General features: G+C 34.4%; 1 protein-coding gene across 2 annotated transcripts; it reads left to right on the top strand.

Moving 5' to 3' along the window:
* The first annotated feature begins 134 nt into the window (after nt 1-134).
* LOC144448475 (quinone oxidoreductase PIG3-like) lies at nt 135-8,435 on the top strand. Of its 2 annotated transcripts, none has more exons than XM_078138736.1 (6): nt 135-203; nt 1,976-2,134; nt 3,878-4,145; nt 4,517-4,729; nt 6,470-6,666; nt 7,244-8,435. In XM_078138736.1, exons 1-6 carry the CDS (start codon nt 135-137, stop codon nt 7,448-7,450), a joined length of 1,113 nt encoding a protein of 370 aa, XP_077994862.1. In that variant the 3' UTR covers nt 7,451-8,435. The 2 variants fall into 2 exon arrangements, with proteins under 2 accessions (XP_077994862.1, XP_077994863.1); XM_078138737.1 differs by lacking the exon at nt 135-203 and adding an exon at nt 451-575.
* The last annotated feature ends 13,896 nt before the right edge of the window (nt 8,436-22,331 follow it).

The following is a 22,331-nucleotide window of genomic DNA, read 5'->3' on the forward strand; positions in this document are numbered from 1 at the left end:
TACTAGTGCTTGAGGCCGAGGTGCAATAAACAAGAGGCCTGGCGTGACCTGATATGACCCGATCGATATTCAAATTAGATAATTTGCCAACCAATCAGTGTGCACGGTCGAAGGTCATAGACATGCGATCGTGGATGTCGAAGGCGCTATTTTGTCGATCTCTTCTCGTCAGCGTGATCTGGTCTCAAAGCATAAAGCACAAGGTAAGCTGGATAAGCGACGGGCGATGTAAGTTTTTGTGAAATGGGAGAAGAATAAAAGACGAGTGCTGCCGATGCGATGCCCGTGGTGGTACAGACGTCCATAATACACTTCCGGGTTGAACTTGGCAGAAAGTACGAGCTGACGGACAATTATATGTACTGAAATTCTGCAAATAGAGGGATAATTTCCATATTTTGCGATAACAGTCGGTTGCCCGTATGACCACCACTCTCTCCAACATAATACTGCTACCGAAATTCGTAGTTTCGAAGCTAAAAGTCGACAGGAACGCAGTGCTAGTGAAGGAGGTACTCGAGTGTGCATGTAGCGTGTTTACTCGAATTCTTGTTGCGCATGTGCAAATTGCAATGGTAGGGAGTAGGGTGGGTGGTGGGGATAGTGATATATAATATACAAGATGTTTAAACTATAACACAAACCTGAAAATTGGACCTGAAATTTCGATTTGGATGAGTGTCAATTTCAGTTACAGTTTTCGAGTTTCAAGTTTTATGTTTGGAACAAAAGTATAATTCAATACTACGATTTACAGATGAATTTTTATTTGAAGAAAACACTAATGAAATGGATACACACACAAATTCCCCACTAGCGTAACTCACCTCCAGCAGTACGTCGAGGGGGGGATTTGCGTGTGTATAAGTGTTATATTAAAACCTGATTAATGATGAACTGTATACTGGATATATATAAGGACCAATTAATTGGTTAAAGAACTGGAAACCTAGAATGAACACTGTGATTGCTGATACAACAATTTGAATAAACTTAGGAGGTCAGAATTTGAAAGGACAATGACATTTTAGAGGGAGTTTCTACAGGTAATTCATGTAATGTATAGTACTGTCAACCTTAAATAAACGCAATAAATTATGCATATAACAGGAAGGTCAGAAGTGGTGACAGATAAACATAAATAATGCCGATTTTTTCACTGATTAGTGACATGACCCAGTTTAGAGTTTCTTATTCTGGAAGCACTCCATGCCTTTGAAACAATGGAAATAGAATGAAAATTCAATATTTCTATCAAAACAGTATATTGCCTATAGATGTATGAGAGTAGACATCTTAGTATCACCAATTCAAAGTATGTACTCCTGGGAGTGAAAGTATAGTGATACCTGTGGGGATTTGTTTAGTAACAGGAAAGGACTGATGTACTGTATGTACAACCATGGATCTATTATTGAGACAATAGAGCCATGGTACAACTGAGTACTATAAAGACAGCTACTCACACTTTATTGACATTGAACAAAACTCCTACAGATCACACAGAAATGAAGGTTTATAGAGGTTTCCCTACATTCCTACATATTGGCACGAATTTGATATTGACCTCCATATGATTGGTCAAATAGGAAGAGACAGGATTGGTTAGTAGAGAATGTTTGAACTGTAGGTTAACTAATTTTATATTACTTGATTGGTTATGTAAATTTCAGTCAGGATCCCAAATTTGACTCAAGCTCAATGTATATTCAAGCTCAGTGTATATTCAAGTTCAGTGTACATTTTATTCCTGATACTATCTTTTGCTGAATAACCAGAAAGCTGATAAAGAGATTACAAGGTACTTATGCAGATTGTTAATTTAGCATTTTTAGATCAGAATAAAGTCCTTGAAGTGTTACTTTGGAAGGTCTCACATGTCGTTAAAAGCAATTTAAAGCCAGATCACATAATAATATTCCTGTAATAAAACAGTTTGATAATTTCACGTCTTGCTTTTCCAACACGTGTTTAGGTTACAATGGCAGCAACAATGATGAGAGCAGCACAGATAGATGAACCTGGTGGTGCTGAGAAGTTGTATGTTGGCAATGTGCCAATACCATCATTAAAAGACCAAGAATTATTAATTAAAGTCATGGCAACAGCAATAAACAGAGCAGATACTTTACAGGTATTTACTACCAAATTGGAAAGGTTATAGAGTTTCAATTAGATGGCACGATGTTGTTTACATCTCAATAATACTTTGCTATGAATGACTCAAACAATATACAAGCACTAATAGTGCACCCTCACATGAAGTGTTACATTTTATCTTGCTCTCACATGAAGTGTTACATTGTATCTCACTCTCACATGAAATGTTACATTGTATCTCACTCTCACATGAAATGTTACATTTTATCTCACCCTCACATGAAATGTTACTTTGTATCTCACCCTCACATGAAATGGTACATTGTATCTCACCCTCACATGAAATGGTACATTGTATCTCACTCTCACATGAAATGTTACATTGTATCTCACTCTCACATGAAATGTTACATTGTATCTCACCTTGACATGAAATGTTACTTTGTATCTCATCCTCACATGAAATGTTACTTTGTATCTCACCCTCACATGAAATATTACATTGTATCTCACCCTCACATGAAATGTTACATTGTATCTCACCTTCACATGAAATATTACATTGTATCTCACCCTCACATGAAATGGTACATTGTATCTCACCCTCACATGAAATGTTACATTGTATCTCACCCTCACATGAAATGGTACATTTTATCTCACCCTCACATGAAATGGTACATTGTATCTCACCCTCACATGAAATATTACATTGTATCTCACCCTCACATGAAATGTTATATTGTATCTCACCCTCACATGAAATGGTACATTTTATCTTGCTCTCACATGAAGTGTTACATTTTATCTCACTCTCACATGAAATATTACATTGTATCTCACCCTCACATGAAATGTTACATTGTATCTCACTCTCAAATGAAATATTACATTGTATCTCACCCTCACATGAAATGTTACATTGTATCTCACCTTCACATGAAATGTTACATTGTATCTCACCCTCACATGAAATGTTACATTGTATCTGAAGACTATGCTAGTATACGCACTGATAAGACTTTAATTAATCATGATCTGATATCAGAGGCCTAAATAAGGCCTATAATCAGAATTGTACCTGTATACCTGTATACCTGTATCTCACCTTCACATGAAATATTACATTGTATCTCACCTTCACATGAAATGTTACATTGTATCTCACCTTCACATGAAATGTTACATTGTATCTCACCCTCACATGAAATGTTACATTGTATCTCACCCTCACATGAAATGTTACATTGTATCTCACCCTCACATGAAATGTTACATTGTATCTCACCCTCACATGAAATGTTACATTGTATCTCACCCTCACATGAAATGTTACATTGTATCTCACCCTCACATGAAATGTTACATTGTATTATTTTATCTCACTCTCACATGAAATGTTACATTGTATCTCACTATTAACACAAATAAACAGCTTTGTATTTGTATCTTCCTTTATTTCATCAGACAGTGATGTTGATTTGAGTTCCCAGTGAGATAGAGTGTATCATTTTATTAATGCGTGTTATCCTTACCTATAGATTGTTTTATGTAATTTGCAATAAAAATGTGTGAGATGTAAAAAAGCATTGAGCTGCCTTATTGAAGTGCAATAGGGGAAGGTAGTCCTAAATTGCCACCCACAGACCCCTACAGTTAATATATGATGATCTCAAACAATGTTACTGCATGCATTGCTATTTGGAGAAAAAACTTCTCAAAAAGTGCCTTGAAAGTCATCCTTTATGCTGTATATAATTTTGTGTATCTTTTGCAGAGAAAAGGTTTATATCCACCACCTAAAGATACAAGTGAAATATTAGGTCTGGAGGCAACTGGTATTATAGAGAAAATAGGGCCAGGATGTTCTAACAAATGGAAGACAGGTGACAAAGTGATGGCTCTAGTTTCAGGGGGAGGAAATGCAGAATATGTAGCAGCCCATGAGGGTCAGCTGATGGCTGTTCCATCTGGTTTGTCATGGAAGGAAGCAGCAGCAGTACCTGAAGTATGGTTGACTTCATATCAGTTACTACATCTAGTTGGTAAGTCATTGTATTTCTGAACCAATGATCACCATTCCTTCAGCTGCAGAGTAGATGGCTTTAAGTTTTCACTATAAACGCAATGTGTCATTGGCGAGGGTAGTGATTTGATCTACTTTAAGCATACCCTCAAAATTCCCAAGTAAACATATATGTTCCACTGATTGTTCCACTGATAAGGTAACACTAATATAATGATTTGGGATTGAAACACAGCCCTTTAACAAAACACTGGTAGGAACCCCATCTAATGTGGCTTAGGAACTCAGGTAGATTCACCTATACTTATTGTCTTCAGCAAAACACAGTGATATATTTATCTTGTCTCTGTGACTACTCACTGTTTTACAATTATTATGACTCTTATCCAGGTAAAGTACAGAAAGATGAATATGTGTTGATTCATGCTGGTGGTAGTGGTGTTGGCACGGCAACAGTACAACTAGTCAGACTAGCTGGAGCTGTTCCTATAGTAACAGCTGGTAGTCAAGAAAAAATCCAAACGGCAATTGGACTTGGTGCTGAAGCAGGATTTAACTACAAAGAAGGTAGTTTTGTAGACAAAGTCCTCAATCAAACTAAAGGTATGTTTTCAGAAGACATGTATGCCAATTTTTAACCATATACAACTTTTGGTGTAGATATGAATTCTCTTGTTGAAACTTTTGGCAAGATAATGCTATGACTTATATACCCAAACAATATGAAAGTGAGAGACTATTAAGGTTTTATGGGATAGAAAAGTAGAGGTAAAGTAATTGTTCTCTATCTAGGTTTCATTTAAGGTTTATGGGATAGAAAAGTAGAGGTAAAGTAATTGTTCTCTATCTAGGTTTCATTTAAGGTTTATGGGATAGAAAAGTAGAGGTAAAGTAATTGTTCTCTATCTAGGTTTCATTTAAGGTTTATGGGATAGAAAAGTAGAGGTAAAGTAATTGTTCTCTATCTAGGTTTCATTTAAGGTTTATGGGATAGATAAGTAGAGGTAAAGGAATTGTTCTCTATCTAGGTTTCATTTAAGGTTTACGGGATAGAAAAGTAGAGGTAAAGTAATTGTTCTCTATCTAGGTTTCATTTAAGGTTTATGGGATAGAAAAGTAGAGGTAAAGGAATTGTTCTCTATCTAGGTTTCATTTAAGGTTTACGGGATGGAAAAGTAGAGGTAAAGTAATTGTTCTCTATCTAGGTTTCATTTAAGGTTTATGGGATAGAAAAGTAGAGGTAAAGGAATTGTTCTCTATCTAGGTTTCATTTAAGGTTTACGGGATGGAAAAGTAGAGGTAAAGTAATTGTTCTCTATCTAGGTTTCATTTAAGGTTTATGGGATAGAAAAGTAGAGGTAAAGGAATTGTTCTCTATCTAGGTTTCATTTAAGGTTTACGGGATAGAAAAGTAGAGGTAAAGTAATTGTTCTCTATCTAGGTTTCATTTAAGGTTTATGGGATAGAAAAGTAGAGGTAAAGGAATTGTTCTCTATCTAGGTTTCATTTAAGGTTTATGGGATAGAAAAGTAGAAGTAAAGTAATTGTTCTCTATCTAGGTTTCATTTAAGGTTTATGGGATAGAAAAGTAGAGGTAAAGGAATTGTTCTCTATCTAGGTTTCATTTAAGGTTTATGGGATAGAAAAGTAGAAGTAAAGTAATTTTTCTCTATCTAGGTTTCATTTAATCAAAGAACACAGCCCTAGATTGGCACTAGTCCCTTGTGAATTCTTTTCTTAATAAAATAGAATCATCAGCAGTGCTTTACACATTTTACTAACATTAGTCAACTGTTTAGAGTGCCACCAACGACAGCAAATCCACACAGTCAAACTGCCAACACTCTTGGACCACAACAGTCAGAGACGATTCTCTGGTTGCTTTCATCCAGGGTTTATAAAAAGTTACTAATTATTTTAAAACCCATTTATCTTTAATGGTCCTCATCTGAGACATTCAGTCTCAATCAATCAATCAGAAGAATTTGTACAGTGTCAAAATCTAATCCGACGTAATGTTCTGGCACTGAACCGGAACAATAGTAGATCTGTATAAAAGTTAGAAGGCTATCGCAAACATATATGGCTTGATATCCTCCTTGAATTTATCGACAGTGGGTAATGAATGAAGTATTTACCAATGTATAGTTGGAAGAGCCAGATTACCACAGTCAACTTAAAGCATTGAGAAGTGCAGAAATGGTTAATTTTAAATGAAAATATTCCAAAAACTAATTTGAAGATAGCAAATCTTATGTATTGTGTGTGTTTGTGCAATTTGGTATTTATATATTATAGTCTACAGCAGTAGGTGACCTTTAACCTTTCATGGTCTATTTGCAGGTAAAGGTGTAAACTTGATTCTAGATTGTGTTGGTTCTAACTTCTGGGAATGGAATGCAGATTCCCTGGCCATGGAAGGAAGGTGGATAGTTTATGGATTGTTAAGTGGTGGTAATGTCAATGGTCCAATCCTGGCTAAGATTATCAGAAAACGACTGTCAATCACTGGCACTACCCTAAGAGCACGATCAAATGATGTAAGTTTATAACATGAGGTCATGTCAATCATATAATGACTATCAGTCACTGGTATTATTTCCAAGCTGAATTAATACCATATATACCATTCATATTAAGGAGCTGTTGGAAGCACTGCCTCGTATTTTCAACAGAGTGCAGATTCCCTGGAAGGTCTATATGAAACAATTATAATACTTTTAACAAATGTTCTAGTTCTGCCTAAGATCAAACAGACAAGAACTGAGTTGTGTAGTATATCAAATACAGTGTGGGTGATGCAGATGGCATGTATTCCTTATTTATTTATTAATATACTGTTTAGCTAGTTATAATTTATTTGTTCGTTGAGTTCTAATTTATTCAATAATTTTCATTCATTTGTGTATTTATTTATTTATTTACTTATTTATATATATATATATTTTTTTATTTGTTAACATGCTATTTAGCTCTAGTTATGATTTGTTCATTCGTCTGGTTATAGTTTAATGATTTGTTTATTTATTTATTTATTTATTTATTTATTTATTTATTTATTTATTAATCTATTTATTTATTTATAAGATTGTCTCCTTTCCTATCTCTCATTTCCAGTACAAGGCAGACTTGGTGCAAAGATTTAGTGAGAATGCATTGCCTAATTTCAGTCCAGGAGGTACTCCTCAACTGAAAACCATCATAGACAGTGTGATGTCACTTGATGACATTGCTAAGGCACATCAGATGATGGATGATAATAAAAACACTGGAAAAATTATCCTACAAGTCAGAGAAGATTCAACAGAACACAAAGAACTATAGGGAACTGTTTTCCCAAATGTGTTTTGGTCATTTCAAAGTTTTGGAATTTTTTTTTTCAAATATACTGTTCTATAGATAATACATTACATGTACACAAAAAGCAATAGTAAGTGTTATTTTCCAGAATGTATTAGAGTCAAGGTTTAATTTTGGGAATCATACAAATATACTGGAATAATAAGCTGTTTAAACTCTACCTGAAATAAAAGATTAAGACGTTTCTTACTACAGCTCACTGTAAATGTCCAAATGGCTGACTGTCAATGTCTACTTGACTCACTGTCGGTGTTCACATGGCTCACTGTCAATGTCCACATGGCTCACTGTCAATGTCCACATGGCTGTACGGGGATTTCAAATAGATGAAAATGATTAAAATGAATAATAGATTAAACATACTACGTGCAATCCACCAGACACACATACTTGTAAATGTAAATTTACTGTTTTACAGATGATTATATAATTTAAAAGCAAAGGTAATGCTAATAAATAGCTGCCCATTACATCGGATTTTAATCAGAATGAACCTGAACCAAGACTATAACTTTCAGTTCATATGAAATGATGTAAGAAGTACGTTGTCATTTGGCATTAATGATTAGTAACACAAATCGTTATTGAAAATGTAAGATCACATGTAAGCAATTTGTGATAGGCCATGTCTTGCCTTCTGTCAGACATGTATAAATCATAGATCGTGGAGAGTCCCTTGCAAGACCTATGTATAAATGAACACCTGAGGGCGTAGTCGTGAGTGCGTCATACCTAAACAAATGGCCATGTATGATGGGATAGGATTATCTCTGAACTATGTATACCTTTGTGATATATCATGATTTTCTCACCAGACCACCTGTTGATTATCTTGCCATTAACTTGGTTCGTGCTGATTTGAATAAATCCAGTCCGTTGACACATGTAGATAACGTTAATAACAAAGCTAACGTATCTCCAATTCATCTTATATATTCATAATGCTTCAATTCCAGTTGTCTCTCATTTTGCTTCAATCAAAAGAAGAAATTTATGTATGTCCACATCTGCTTGTGCGAAGATACTTTCAATAAAATTGTGAAGACGTGCATCTTTGAAAGACCCTGTTAATGTCGAACAGACCACCTATATAGTCAATAGAAATGAATATCACAAATCTACACAAATATTACCAATGTATACATTTCCAACTGTTTATCATCATTTTAGCACAAAACCTATAAATCACGTGATCAACCGATCTTGGTTCGAAGACATGACTAATCATAAGTATACCCACATCTATCTCACACTGAATTACATGTATCAAAAGAATGTACGTAATACTAAGAACAAATAATAACACTCGATCACTTGGTTGTAAAAACATTGCACATTTACTGTGTGAGGAGAAGAGCCCTTAGCTCAGCAGTCTATCCAGTTTCAATAAAGTCTAATACTAATACAACGCCGCATTCCATACCTATGCAGTCAAGTATTTATAAATACATGAATGTAGAACACCATGTTTCTTGGCAATCCTATTTAATCTATACCGACACCTTTCTCTCTTATTCATGTTCACAAAATACTTGTCTAAGTTTACTTTTGCATATGACAGACTTTGGTTGACTGAATTACAGTGTAACTATATATCAGTGGCGCTATAGTTTATAACCAATGAAGACTGGTATATGCCTGCGAGCTGCAGTGAGTGTATCACAAAGTGATGGTTTCACCAAGTCCGTACCGCGTAGACGTGATTGATATAGACAATGTAAAATACTCCACTGACTATGTATCCAGACGTAGTTATAATAGAAACTCAGACATCAATATTATCGCCAATGGTGTATTGAAATATACCTCAGAAACTGATAAACAACCTACGATTTGTCTGTCTGGATAAAAAAATACACGATTCACCATATATATAAACGTGACAAATTAGGTTTCCAATGGAATAAGTGTGTAATATGACTCTAGGCACAATTGGTATCAGAAAGGAAGAAAAAAAAAGACAGCTGTATCCATAGACGTATTAACTATTCTATCAATATGCTACTTCAATGCATAACATAAATGAAACAATTTGATGAGATACCGTTGATTTCAGAATGTCTTTCTTTCCACAGTGCTGTTTTACACAAATCAATCTTGCGTTTTGGAGTAGTTTAAATCGTCAGAATTGTCTAACCACTTTGTTATGTTTTCTATTAAATATGTCCAACAACGTGCTGCAGCAAATGTCATGTCGTGTTTCGTACTGGTTTCCTACTGCCGTACATGTGTCGATGACGTCATTTACCCTGATTAATCTATATTGTATTATGCAAGATAAACCACGTGACGCGATGCCAGAATAGTCACTTTTAAAGCATAAATTTCACACACAAAATGTTGCTGTGCCCCTTCAAGGCAAACGAAAGATGCTTGCCTAGTAGCTCTTGGCAAACAATATAGTGGTGATTGAAAACAAAATTGTTGTTGGGTCCAAACCGCAAGTCCTCAAAGAAATTGTTTACCCTAGAAGACAACCCAAGCTATCGACCATGCAAGGCGTGACATGAAAGACAAAATGTCGCGTGACAACATTGGCTTAAAGAGTCTATAGCTTGTACATCTTTGTGACTAGCATTTGTTATACCTTTGCAAATAATTGAAAGATTAACCTAGCTGCCTAAACTGGTTTCTCAAGATGAAGTGGATAATAAAGTTTTAGTTTAAAACTTTCTATCCAGTGTTAATATAATGTTGTATATCTACTTTACGTTTTCAGGTCATTGACATTAAGGTTTCATTGTCAATATCACGATGACGTGGATTTATCTTCTGAAATTCCCTCAACTGAGTTTTCACGAAAGGCTAAACTTGAGGACTTTGTAAGGCCTAACAAAAAAGTATGTGGTTCCGATCACGCTCTATTTTAGAATAGGTGGGTTAGGTGGATTTCTTTTTAAAAATTTTTTTTTTTCATATGCGAGTGTCTAGTTCAGGTAGTTATGTTTTCCGTTGTTTTCCAAATGGTCTCTGTGTTATTGTTTTCTTCTCATCAGATGTACAAACATTACAGATTGGAAGAACATTGTGTTTTTAATTCCTCATCCACTATTTCTTGCACGACTTCACAATTTTCGCGATTTTATTTTTTTTCTCGAATACGTAAAAAAAAGTTCAGGGCCAGCGTGAAAAACTAGATGGGGTCTGGTAACCGGAACCAAACATTTTTTTTGAGAACTGAAGTATTTCTGTAGGTTAGCCCTTTTATTTACCACTCACGACATCATTTGTAACGGTGCCTTTTCTAAATCGGTTTATATAAATGTCCATGTATTCAAATGTTACCATAGTTTCTATACTCTCCCGCTGCCTGATTCACAAAGAAACCGATTCGATCAGTCAATGAATGGACCACACTACAATCCACTGATTAATCCCAAAATGCATATAGTATGTATCCGACTCTAGAAGTGATGTCTTGAAGAGTTTAGACATGAACGTCGAGGGTCTTGTAAAGTTAACTATACAATACCAAACAAACGTACGTACGTACATACATACATACATACATACATACATACATACATACATGTACATACATACATACATACATACATACATACATACATACACACGAAACATTTAAGAGGCATTATTCGCATGCCTGTGGAGTACAATTCAGTATTACATTGTTTGTAATTTGTATGAGAATGATAAAGATAGAATTATACTCCATAACATCTTCATCTTTACTTTTAATGGTTCCGGTTTAGATAACACGTTTGTGATGTACGAAAAGTAACTATGTGAACCACTATCATTCTTTTCATGAACATTTAGCTGGTAACCATGGTAACACCCATAAACTGTATAAGGTTTTAAAATGTATAGTTCAATAGTTGAGTTGGACTCTCTCCCTGTGTTTCGTTAGACCTGAATGTAAGTTTGTTAAAATTAATGTCAGAATGGTTAACTTTCAACTCTGTATAGTAAAGGGTATGTTGTCATGGCAAAGTAGTACATTCATTTAACTCGCTTGAATGACATCTTCGCTGATGGATTTATATGTAGGCAATTTCCTACAATATAATATACATGTTAAGGTCAGTGTGTGTTTGAGTAAAGATTACAGTTGTCAATAAATATGAAGATCGTGACTTGGAGTAAATGTACATGGTAATATACCCACGTGATTATTTAAAAGTTGTGGATTCCAACCAAACTTTATAAAGGACTGATATATGACTTTTATCTTATGTGCACATGTATACTTGAAGCCCCGCCTGTCCAGGGTAAATTTGTTTTGTTATAGTCAAGATCTGTGTCAGGTTTCATTTTAAATCCAGTTCGGATGTGTAGTAAAGTTTTGCTGCAAAGAAGTTGTCTGCCGGAGCTATAGAAAAGGTTGGTCCTGTACAACAGAATGATGTTATATAAGAGAATATTTCAATGGAGTTGATTCTTGGTTTAAGTGATTTAAATTCATATGTTACACTTTCCAAGATATTGAATAACATTCCTATCTTTCAATTCACGGAATTGTTGTCATATTTCGGCAAAGTTTGGCCAAGTAATGATATGAAGTTGCATGTGCTTGGATCTGCTTTTAAATAGTATCTCACAATTGATCTGTTTTGACATCATTGGCATCAATTCGCTTAGTCTCACAATTCCACTGTTTTGATGGGATCAATTCCCATAGAAATATCTGCCGGTGAACGTGCACAAACAAACGGGGATAAATCCTTTTTTTATTTTTACCCCTAGAGGAAAAGGTAACAAAACAAGCAAACGTGTTATCCATGTAAAGGATTGCATCAATTCAATACTTTAACGTGAATCATTTCCACTATAGCCTATACAATGCTGGAGGGGATTTAGCAAATGTCCTTTGTCGGCACTTAAATCATTGCAACACTTGAATGATGCAAAACATGTCCTTCTCCCTTAATAATTACCACTAGATATGTCTGAGGTAGATGAAATATCGATATTATTTATTACTTAGTATATCAGTAGCATTAAACAGGCCAGTAAATCATATATTAGAGCATCAAAACACACACACACACACACACACACACACACACACACACACACACACATCCATACATCCATACATACATACATACATACATACATACATACATACACATACATACATACACACATACATACATACATACACATACATACATACATACATACATACATACATACATACATACATACACACATACATACATACACACATACATACATACACACATACATACATACATACATACATACATACATACATACATACATACACACACACACACACACATACATACATACATACATACATACATACACATACATACATACACACATACATACATACATACACATACATACATACATACATACATACATACATACATACATACACACATACATACATACACACATACATACATACACACATACATACATACATACATACATACATACATACATACATACATACATACACACACACACACACACATACATACATACATACATACATACATACATACATACATACATACATACATACATACATACACACACACACACACACACACAAACACACACACACACACATACATACATACATACATACATACATACATACATACATACATACATACATACATACATACATACATACATACATACATACATACAGGGGATATCCCACATACATTAGATTATTCGTGATATAGCATCCTCACACAGTAACTGCTAAAGCAACATAGGCATAACATATTACTATAAAGTTAAAAAGATAACGTGTATCCATAAGTTTTAATCCATTGTTTGGATGTATATAGATGTAAACTACCTAGGTTATAGGTAATCATTTACATCAATCGTTTTATTTTAAACTTTCTTGAAAAAAAAAAAAATAAATCGAGAGCCACTGATATGACCTTTTAATCTGTCGATACATGTTTTCGTGCAAAAATTGTACACTGAATTAGAAATTGATTTTCAATACAGGAATGTCTTAAAATCAGTGAACATAATCGACATTGATGCGAAACAGATAATTCATATTGGTGAAATCTTTTCTATCAATGCTATGACATGACAAGACAAAATAAATACAGTCAAGCGAGGTGAAGGTTTCCAGTTTTGCTATTCAAGCAACTTCAGGTACCGTATTGTCTTTAAAAATTCATGGAACTTTTTATAGCGTCTCTCTGATTTTACAACATATTTCAAAATACCGTTCATCAGCTCTGTTTGATACAATCAAGCAGAAAATAATAAGAAACTACACATGGTGGCATGATTGAATGAATACAGACTCTTGCTACATATACGAACTGACTTGCCACCATGTAGATATCAAATACAGACGTCAAAACAGTGGCGCCCACATGTCTGTCTAGTTGCAGTACATTTAATGGTTTATTTCATTCAGACTAAATGCTGCAATAAATTGCAATCTTGCTATTAAAGTGCAGCATCTTGTTGGTTTCTGCATGGTTGTATCAGACAGAGCCACTCAATCGTATTTTGAAATCTGCTGTACTTACTGCCTGAGAAACTGTCGGTTCAATCAAACATTTGACATACTCTCCTGCTACCGTGTCAGCTAACTTATCATTCAAGTTGTTCAAAGGATACGTCTACCATTCCACTAACATCTTACCCCAGTCTCCCCCCCCCATCTTCCCTGTGTGTCCAACCCTTCCTCACAAACAACTAATGTAACAAATGATTCACTGTATGGTTGTCACTATGATATGACTAATATGTTCTGATGTTACAGTACAGTGGTGGCAGTGGTGGGATGTGTCAGCAATATACAGGATGTGACACTTTTGACAGTGGTCGGCTATATAAAATTGCAAACCAATGTAAAGGTGGACAATACAATGAGTCAAAGTAAAATGTGACCCTCCTCTAATCCCATTTTATGAAATGTGTCCCTCCCCGAGAATTGTGACCCCACCAAACCTCTCTCCATAATTACTGAAGCTCCCTTATATGAGTCCTTTAGTAGTCGCCTCAATTGTACAACAAAATCTTTATTCACTAAAAAAATTATTTACACTACATGTAAGATGCTTTTCGCGTCTCTCCGTACAATGCCATGTATTGCCTACTCGCTACTCGGGCAGATGGTTGTCACCTGACCGTACCCTGTGGGTTTACCTGTAAAACCACTGTCTGTCATTGATGGCGTTCAATCTTTGTTCTATAAAATCACTCATAATCAAAAACGTCAAAATGTCTTACCATAATTTCCTGATAAAAATGTTATTCCAAACGTAATAAAGACAAAACAAGACTAAATGTAACAACGTATGCGAATTTCTCTCGCGCAATACATCTTGGAACAGGAAAATCAACCCTGGAAAATGTCGAAGGTCTTTATATAGTCGTGTAGCAAAGTCGTATTCATGTGTATGCATAGATCGTACTGCTGGGGTTCTATTCTTACACAGTTCAATGTTTGTCTCACAAACGATTAAATCTTTTGAAATGTCAAGTGGAAGTCTACCTTATAAAACGACTGTCCATAAAATATAACTATTTTGTAGACATCATCGATCATACCATTTCCATGTTCAATGCTATTGAAATTTATTGAATTGTGAGGTGTCTTTGAACATAATAAGTTTATAAATTTTGTCCTATTCTTACTATTAAATAAAGGATAACACGGTTATATGAATAATGCGTTTTGAAGCATTTAAAGAATATTCTGTGTACTGATTTATTTAACATAGTTACGATGACAACAAGAGATGGCAGAAGGTATACATTGTTTTGCTAAATGTTTAACCCCTTTTTACCGGGAATGTTATACTTATTTATATTCATATTCATATTCATAATTATATTTATATTTATATTTATATTTATATTTATATTCATATTTATATTTATATTTATATTTATATTTATATTTATATTTATATTCATATTCATAGTTATATTTATATTTATATATTTATAGTTATATTTATATTCATATTCATATTCATATTTATAGTTATATTCATATTCATATTCATATTCATATTTATAGTTATATTTATATTCATTGTCATTGTCATATTCATATTCATTGTCATACACGTATTACTGTATTTGGGAAGTTATCTGACACATGTAGTTTACTTTCTAAGGAAGTGGCAAGGCATATTGAAAGGTCACAATACAAGAACTAACATAGATATGTGATAATCTAACACAAAAATAACACTCGGACGTGATGCATAGTTTACAATGGCCCTTTCACCTTATCTTTATTATTATAGTTGTCAATAAAGATTCACAACATGCTAATGAATCAATCTCTCACCAGGTACAGAATCGATCGAGTTAATAGGAGGTCGTACTCGAGCAGCTGCAGACTATTCCGTCCTAGTTTTATATCACATCTTGTTTTGATGCCAACATGATAAGAGAGATCTAAGATTCTATCCTAACTAACTAAGAGTGGTGTGAGTGAGTGTAGTTGATTAACTGCATATGAGACGATGTATGGAGTAAAACTGGGACATAGACTTCATTTCGTGTGAGCCAGGAGTTTGGCATCATGGCCTCACTCCAAAGCCAGAGCCAGGAGAGACCAGCTCCAAGGTCAAAAACCAAGTTTCGAAACTGCGACGCTATGGCCGTTAGAGTAATTAAATCATAATAAGTCACGCATAGGCGATGACACTAAACTTTATCTTGAATGACATCTCTAGACATACGATATTAGTGTACCTATTGTCTTGACACTCATGTGAGCTATTGCAATAAAAGATATTCATTTCTCTAACTAGGTGTTTGGCGACATGTATAAACAATGTCATATCTGCACCCAAACACATTTTAAAGTATATTATTCAATGCATTTTACACTCGCAGTACTGTAACACAGATATCACTTATTAAGTGAAAGCGTGTTGCTGTCTTTGAAGTTTGATACTATATTATTGCTTATACATCAGGCATATCAAATGATACATTGTAGCTATCATTATCTATGTATCCCCTACATGCCTATATACTTATTGCAACTTGCTGGGTGATGTAGTCTTCATGGAATAGTTTCCATTACCAGTTGATTACAATCACACTGATCAGATAGCCATGTGTACGGTGATGTAAATAGTTGATATCAATGAACATCATCATTTGGAGATTTATGATTGTGTCATCTAAATCTGAGACAATATGCACTTGAAAATAGATCACTTGAGATATGGAACAAACTGCCAACCTACTTGGTATTATCATCATACGGACATATATTTGAAAGTCGTCTAAATAAACAGTGAGAAAACGAACCCTTGTATGATTATAAGGAAAAAATAAGGCGAAAAAAATAATTATGTGGTTCCCATTACATTCAATTTTAAAATATGTGGGGTAGGTAGATTTTTTTTATTTGTTTTATTTATTTTTTCATGTGTGAGTTTCTAGGTCAGGTAGTAATGTTTTTCTGTTGTTTTCCATATGGTCTCTGTGTTATTGGTTTCTTCTCATCAGATGTACATCCATTACAGATCGGAAGAACAGTTTTATATTGTCTTTTTAAGTTAATGTCAGTTTCCGCATCCACTCTTCCTTGCGAGACTTCACAATTTTCGCGATTTTCTTTTTTTTTTCTGGAATATGTAAAAAAAAATAGTTTAGGGTCGGCGTCAAAAACTAGGTGGGGTTGGGTAACAGGAATCAAGCAAGTTTTTTATTTGGCCGAACGACACTTCACTTCATGGAGACTAGCACACATAAACCGTATGACTTAGATAGAACACAGAAACCATTTTGAAAACAATGGAAAACCTGAACTAGACACTCACACAGAAAAAAGGTGATACAATAAAATAAATCTGCCTACCGCACCTCTTCTAAAATTGAGCGTAATCGCAACCACACAATTCTTTTATTAGGCCTAACTTAGTAATTGATTACGTTACTGTAGAGTTCACTCAAAGACGATGGTCTAATTGACCTTTGACCCTATTAAATACCCAGTCGTGTTGTATATATTGGCCGAATAGTACTGATTATTTAATAAATTGATTAATGGTAAATGGATGGATAAGTAAAAAAAAGATTATCAAAACTGTCTTGATGTCAACTCGAAATGTTCTATCACTATGTGCAGATAGTGTGTGCTGTCAAAACTGCCTTATATTGTGAATTTCTCTTATAATAATATGTTACATATTTTTAAAGATTTTGTTGTATCTTGAATCTCCCATCAACTTTATTCATGGTCATTGTATGTACAGAAAACATAATAGTGAACATCAGCATTCACCCACAAATGAGTTTACATTCAAGCATGAGGACTTTGTCTAAATAGCATAAAATCATCGGACGAATATCCCAAGTAATTAGGTCCCTTCAGACTGAACGAAAAGGAAACGGTGACCACGTGTACATTGAGATGAACTAAAAACACAATGAAGAACATACCATTAATTTAACATCACTACAATTCAGAGAAGTCGTTCTAATTGAGAAGAATTTGTCAATCAATCAATAAATACACCGTGTTACGCTTTATCGTTCTCCAGTTGTATTCATCATGTCTTAATTTCAAGGAGCTTTCACTAACAACGGTCAACAAACTATCATTTTGTTACATACATACATACATACATACATACATACATACATACATACATACATACATACATACGCACGCACGCACGCATGCACACGCGCATACACATATACATACATACATACATACATACATACATACATACATACATACATACATACCACTCCCCCCCCCCACCACCACCACCACCACAACATTATTTGCATATATGGAAGACAATCTGTTACCCAAATGGTCAAAACCTGACGTGATGTGTTGGGAATATTGACAGGGATATGTACATTGTACAAATCACAATATTGAAATACTATCTAAAACATCTCGTCGAATGTCGAATCAATGCGTTGCAGCCTTGTCTTATACCCTTTGAATGTCATTGGCTTGCTTCTCATGTAACAATTCAATGATTCTGATTGGTCTACATTCTACATCAAGGTACCAACGTATCGATATAAGGGAAAGGAAGATTCGAGAAGTCCTAACTGATGTTTTAGTTACTGTGGAGATGTCAAAGAGAAAGCTGCGTACTTCAATGATATAACAGTTGAAGGTGTTGCATGTAAGTGAAATATCAGCTATCACTTTTTAATGCTATTGTTCTCAGTTATATTTGTATAGCACTGACAAACAAACACTTTTATTTTAAATTGGCTGTATACCTACAGTTTTATATTTGTGATTTGTGTCTGTACGCGTGTCTTGTATTACGTTTGATGTTTGCCTTGTGCCAAGACGTATTTCCATGTTTTATGGACAGTAAAGTATATCTAATCTAATCTAATCTAATCTAATCTAATCTTATCTTATCTTATGTGTGATCAAAGCTATTCAATGTATTTGATATATTGCATTTTATATAGCAATGCAACTAAGAAGGTGACTGCATAGTTGTACGTTCTCTAACGTACATAGACAAACACATCACAGTGGAGACCTGTATTAAGTATAGATCAATGTTGTCGTTTGGTTCAGTGCTTAATGTTTTATTTAGATTGAGTGAATATGCGTGCATATTAACTAATGGGATTAGTTTGACAAATGTTTATCTTATGGAACTTGAACTTGCATCTCGTTTAATTTGAATTCGTTATATATTCACGATTTGTATTTTCGTCTTCTTTTGGCCACATCTCACATATCTGTGCTCACAATAACAAATTTTAACACATTTTTTAAAGATCTTTTTGCAATGTACAAACACAGACTTGGTCTATGTTGTTTTACTTTGATTTATCAAGTAGGAAGTCATGATAAAATTGTTTTATAAATTAAAATTCCAAAATAAATACTAAATCATCATGTGGCCACTTTAATATGCTAATATCAAACAATTGGATCCAATACGATAACACTATCCTTCTCCTAAAAACACATCCAAATAAGTCGCCAGGTATTTTCTACCTCTAGCTTACACTAAAAGATTATTATCCCTGTGGACAGCCATCATTGGTTCTCGTTGTTGTTTTCAGTGCATTTACGTCTTGTTGTGTTCCCCATAGTCTACACACCTGAATAATACCGATAGAGTTACATGACATGTCGGCCATAAAACGATATAATTCCAGACGCTGTCATAAGACCCCATATATCTCTTCTCTGCTCTCACCAAACCGTCTACAAATAGGTGTTAATATTCTGTGTCTATACGGTCTTTACGTACATTGACGTCATTGTTGACTTTTATAGATTGTTGTTTTATAGATTGAAGCCAACATGTTTTCACTCAACTATGTTATCTGTTAGGAAATTGAAGTCAAGCCAAGATATATCCTCGTCCTAATGTTAACTGATTATTATAATTTTATTATTCTTAAATTTTATCCAAAATCCTTGAAAAGGTTTGAAACATAAAAACGTTTCATTTCTCAGTTCGCAATACAAAGCGAGAACAGGGTGATTAATATATATTGTGAGAAAGTGTGCAAGGATAAAATGTGGAATTTTGGGGAGATTATCATTCCTATAGCACAAGGATATATTCACTAGTTTGAAAGCTTTTATTAGAAAAGAACACGAAAAAACAAGATAACACTTAATTCCTCAGAGTCGGGGTAAGTTTTCTAAGCATCCTCATTTAAATTTATATGGTAATTATATTATATTGTATATTACTACACATTTCTCACATGGCATAGTTACTGGACGACGCAATACTTTTTTATATTTATAAATTTGACATATTAATGATTAAATTTCCATCTAGTGACATTTCTTTTTATTATCAAGACAATTTATAACATAATTTATAACAAATTACATTAAATCAAAATCCACCCAGGAACTCAGGTGGCATGGGCTTTTGTTATTATTGCATATGTTTACGTGTTATCTGTTATTATTACATATATTTATCCCAAACGAGCAATTTCGGTAAAAGTCATACTGTGCAATATCAAGCCATGCCAAATACAATTTTCAAAAAAAGAAACTCATTTGCATATATGTGTGTTCTGTATTGCACTGACTAAGAAGTGTAAATACCATTGGTATACACGTGCCCCATTGAAAATAATGACGAGTAGATATGAAATAATCAGTTTCCTTATCAGTCCTGTATGCATGTCTCTCTTATTTCTAGATGGATATTTGTCGGCACATTTTGATCATACTGTCTTGTCGATCTTTCTTTCATATACTTTGATTTAAGCTTACGACAAGAGGATAATCGCTGACAAGGATATTAAGTGAAGGCAAGTAATCTGGTGATATGAAATTAACAAGCTTTTGTTTTGAACTATGCCCCCTTTTAATCTCCTCTGTTTTCTGTACTAGAAAAGTCTTTTCCTTAAGTTTCATCAAAATTGATTTTTTAAGGTATCGTGTTCACAGACAGACAGACAGACAGACAGACAGACAGACAGACAGACAGACAGACAGACAAGTAGGAAGGCACACAGACACAGACAGACAGACAGACAGACAGACAGACAGACAGACAGACAGACAGACAGACAGACAGACAGACAGACAGACAGACAGACAGAAAGCTTATAACCCTTTCTTCCTTACAGATGGTAAAAAGCATAATGCCACCAGAAATGATGATAAAAAATACACTGTCCTGTTACAATCTTTTCAACATCTTTTGCCTGCCCCTAGAGACAGATAATGCCAGTTGAAATCTTATTAGACGTCTTTCTATGTATAACCTCAAACGGGCCACGAGATTCCCCCAACGATCTGGGCAGGATTATCCCCGTAAGTAATCATAATCCGAGGAATGAATCATAAATAATTTACAATGAAGTATCAGAGGTTATTTTCAAACTCACAAGAACAGGATTCTTTACAAACTAATATATGCCAGAAAATAAGTGTGACTTGAAAAATGTTTTAAGAATAATTGGAACAGGAGACAAATATTAGTAAATGTGACATCTATTGTATTATTTAGTAATATTATCCCTGATAGATAGCTTTAGTAATATTATATTATTTAGTAATATTATCTCTGAAAGATAGCATGTGCTGAAGAATTATTATCGTGGCAACGTGGGTTAACTACGTTCTTTTTTGTAGATACTAGCACGATTCACAGTGTTTGGAAAATGACGGTTATTTTCGTGACTACAAATTAAATAACTAACTTTCTATCGACTGGTGTACCTTGTAAAGATGACATTATTTCTGGTTAGTGATTTGTAATTACTTACTTGTTCATCAAGTCATCGTCAAATTGAGGAATACTAGAGTAGTTAGCCTTTAACCATAATATCATTTGAAATCATTCCAAGTGTAACATACGATCAAAAACCCGGGAACAATCGACATTGATTAGATTGATTACCCTATGTTATCATATACAATGCACGTAATGTTTGTAAAGTAAAGACGTCGACAAGGGATATGTAGCTGGTACATGCACAACTGTGTTCTAGGTGTGCTCTGCACAGCTATGGTAAAGAGATGTGCAGAACAGTCTTGGCACAGACGTGAATTGCAAATCCATGTAACAAGCATACCTTTCACAGCCATATAACAGGACTGTGGAAAAATATATCCTGTACCAGGACTGTGCAAAACATGGCTAATACATGCCTGTGCTCCTCTACCTGGCACTAGGATATGGCCACACTGCAGCACTATAGGACGTGCACATCATAGTGGTAGGATATATAAGGTTCCCTGTGGTATGTTCAATGGATAAGCGATATGCATAATAATTGCTGTGTGAAAATGTAAGACGATATAATATTAGAACACTGGGGTAAATGTCAAATAAAGTACATGTATAGCGTACTTGTTATTCCTGCTCACTGTGATTCCCTGCAACTTAAAACACTGGTTTTC

Source organism: Glandiceps talaboti, chromosome 17 (assembly GCF_964340395.1).
Source record: "Glandiceps talaboti chromosome 17, keGlaTala1.1, whole genome shotgun sequence".
Taxonomy (NCBI): Eukaryota; Metazoa; Hemichordata; class Enteropneusta; family Spengelidae; genus Glandiceps; species Glandiceps talaboti.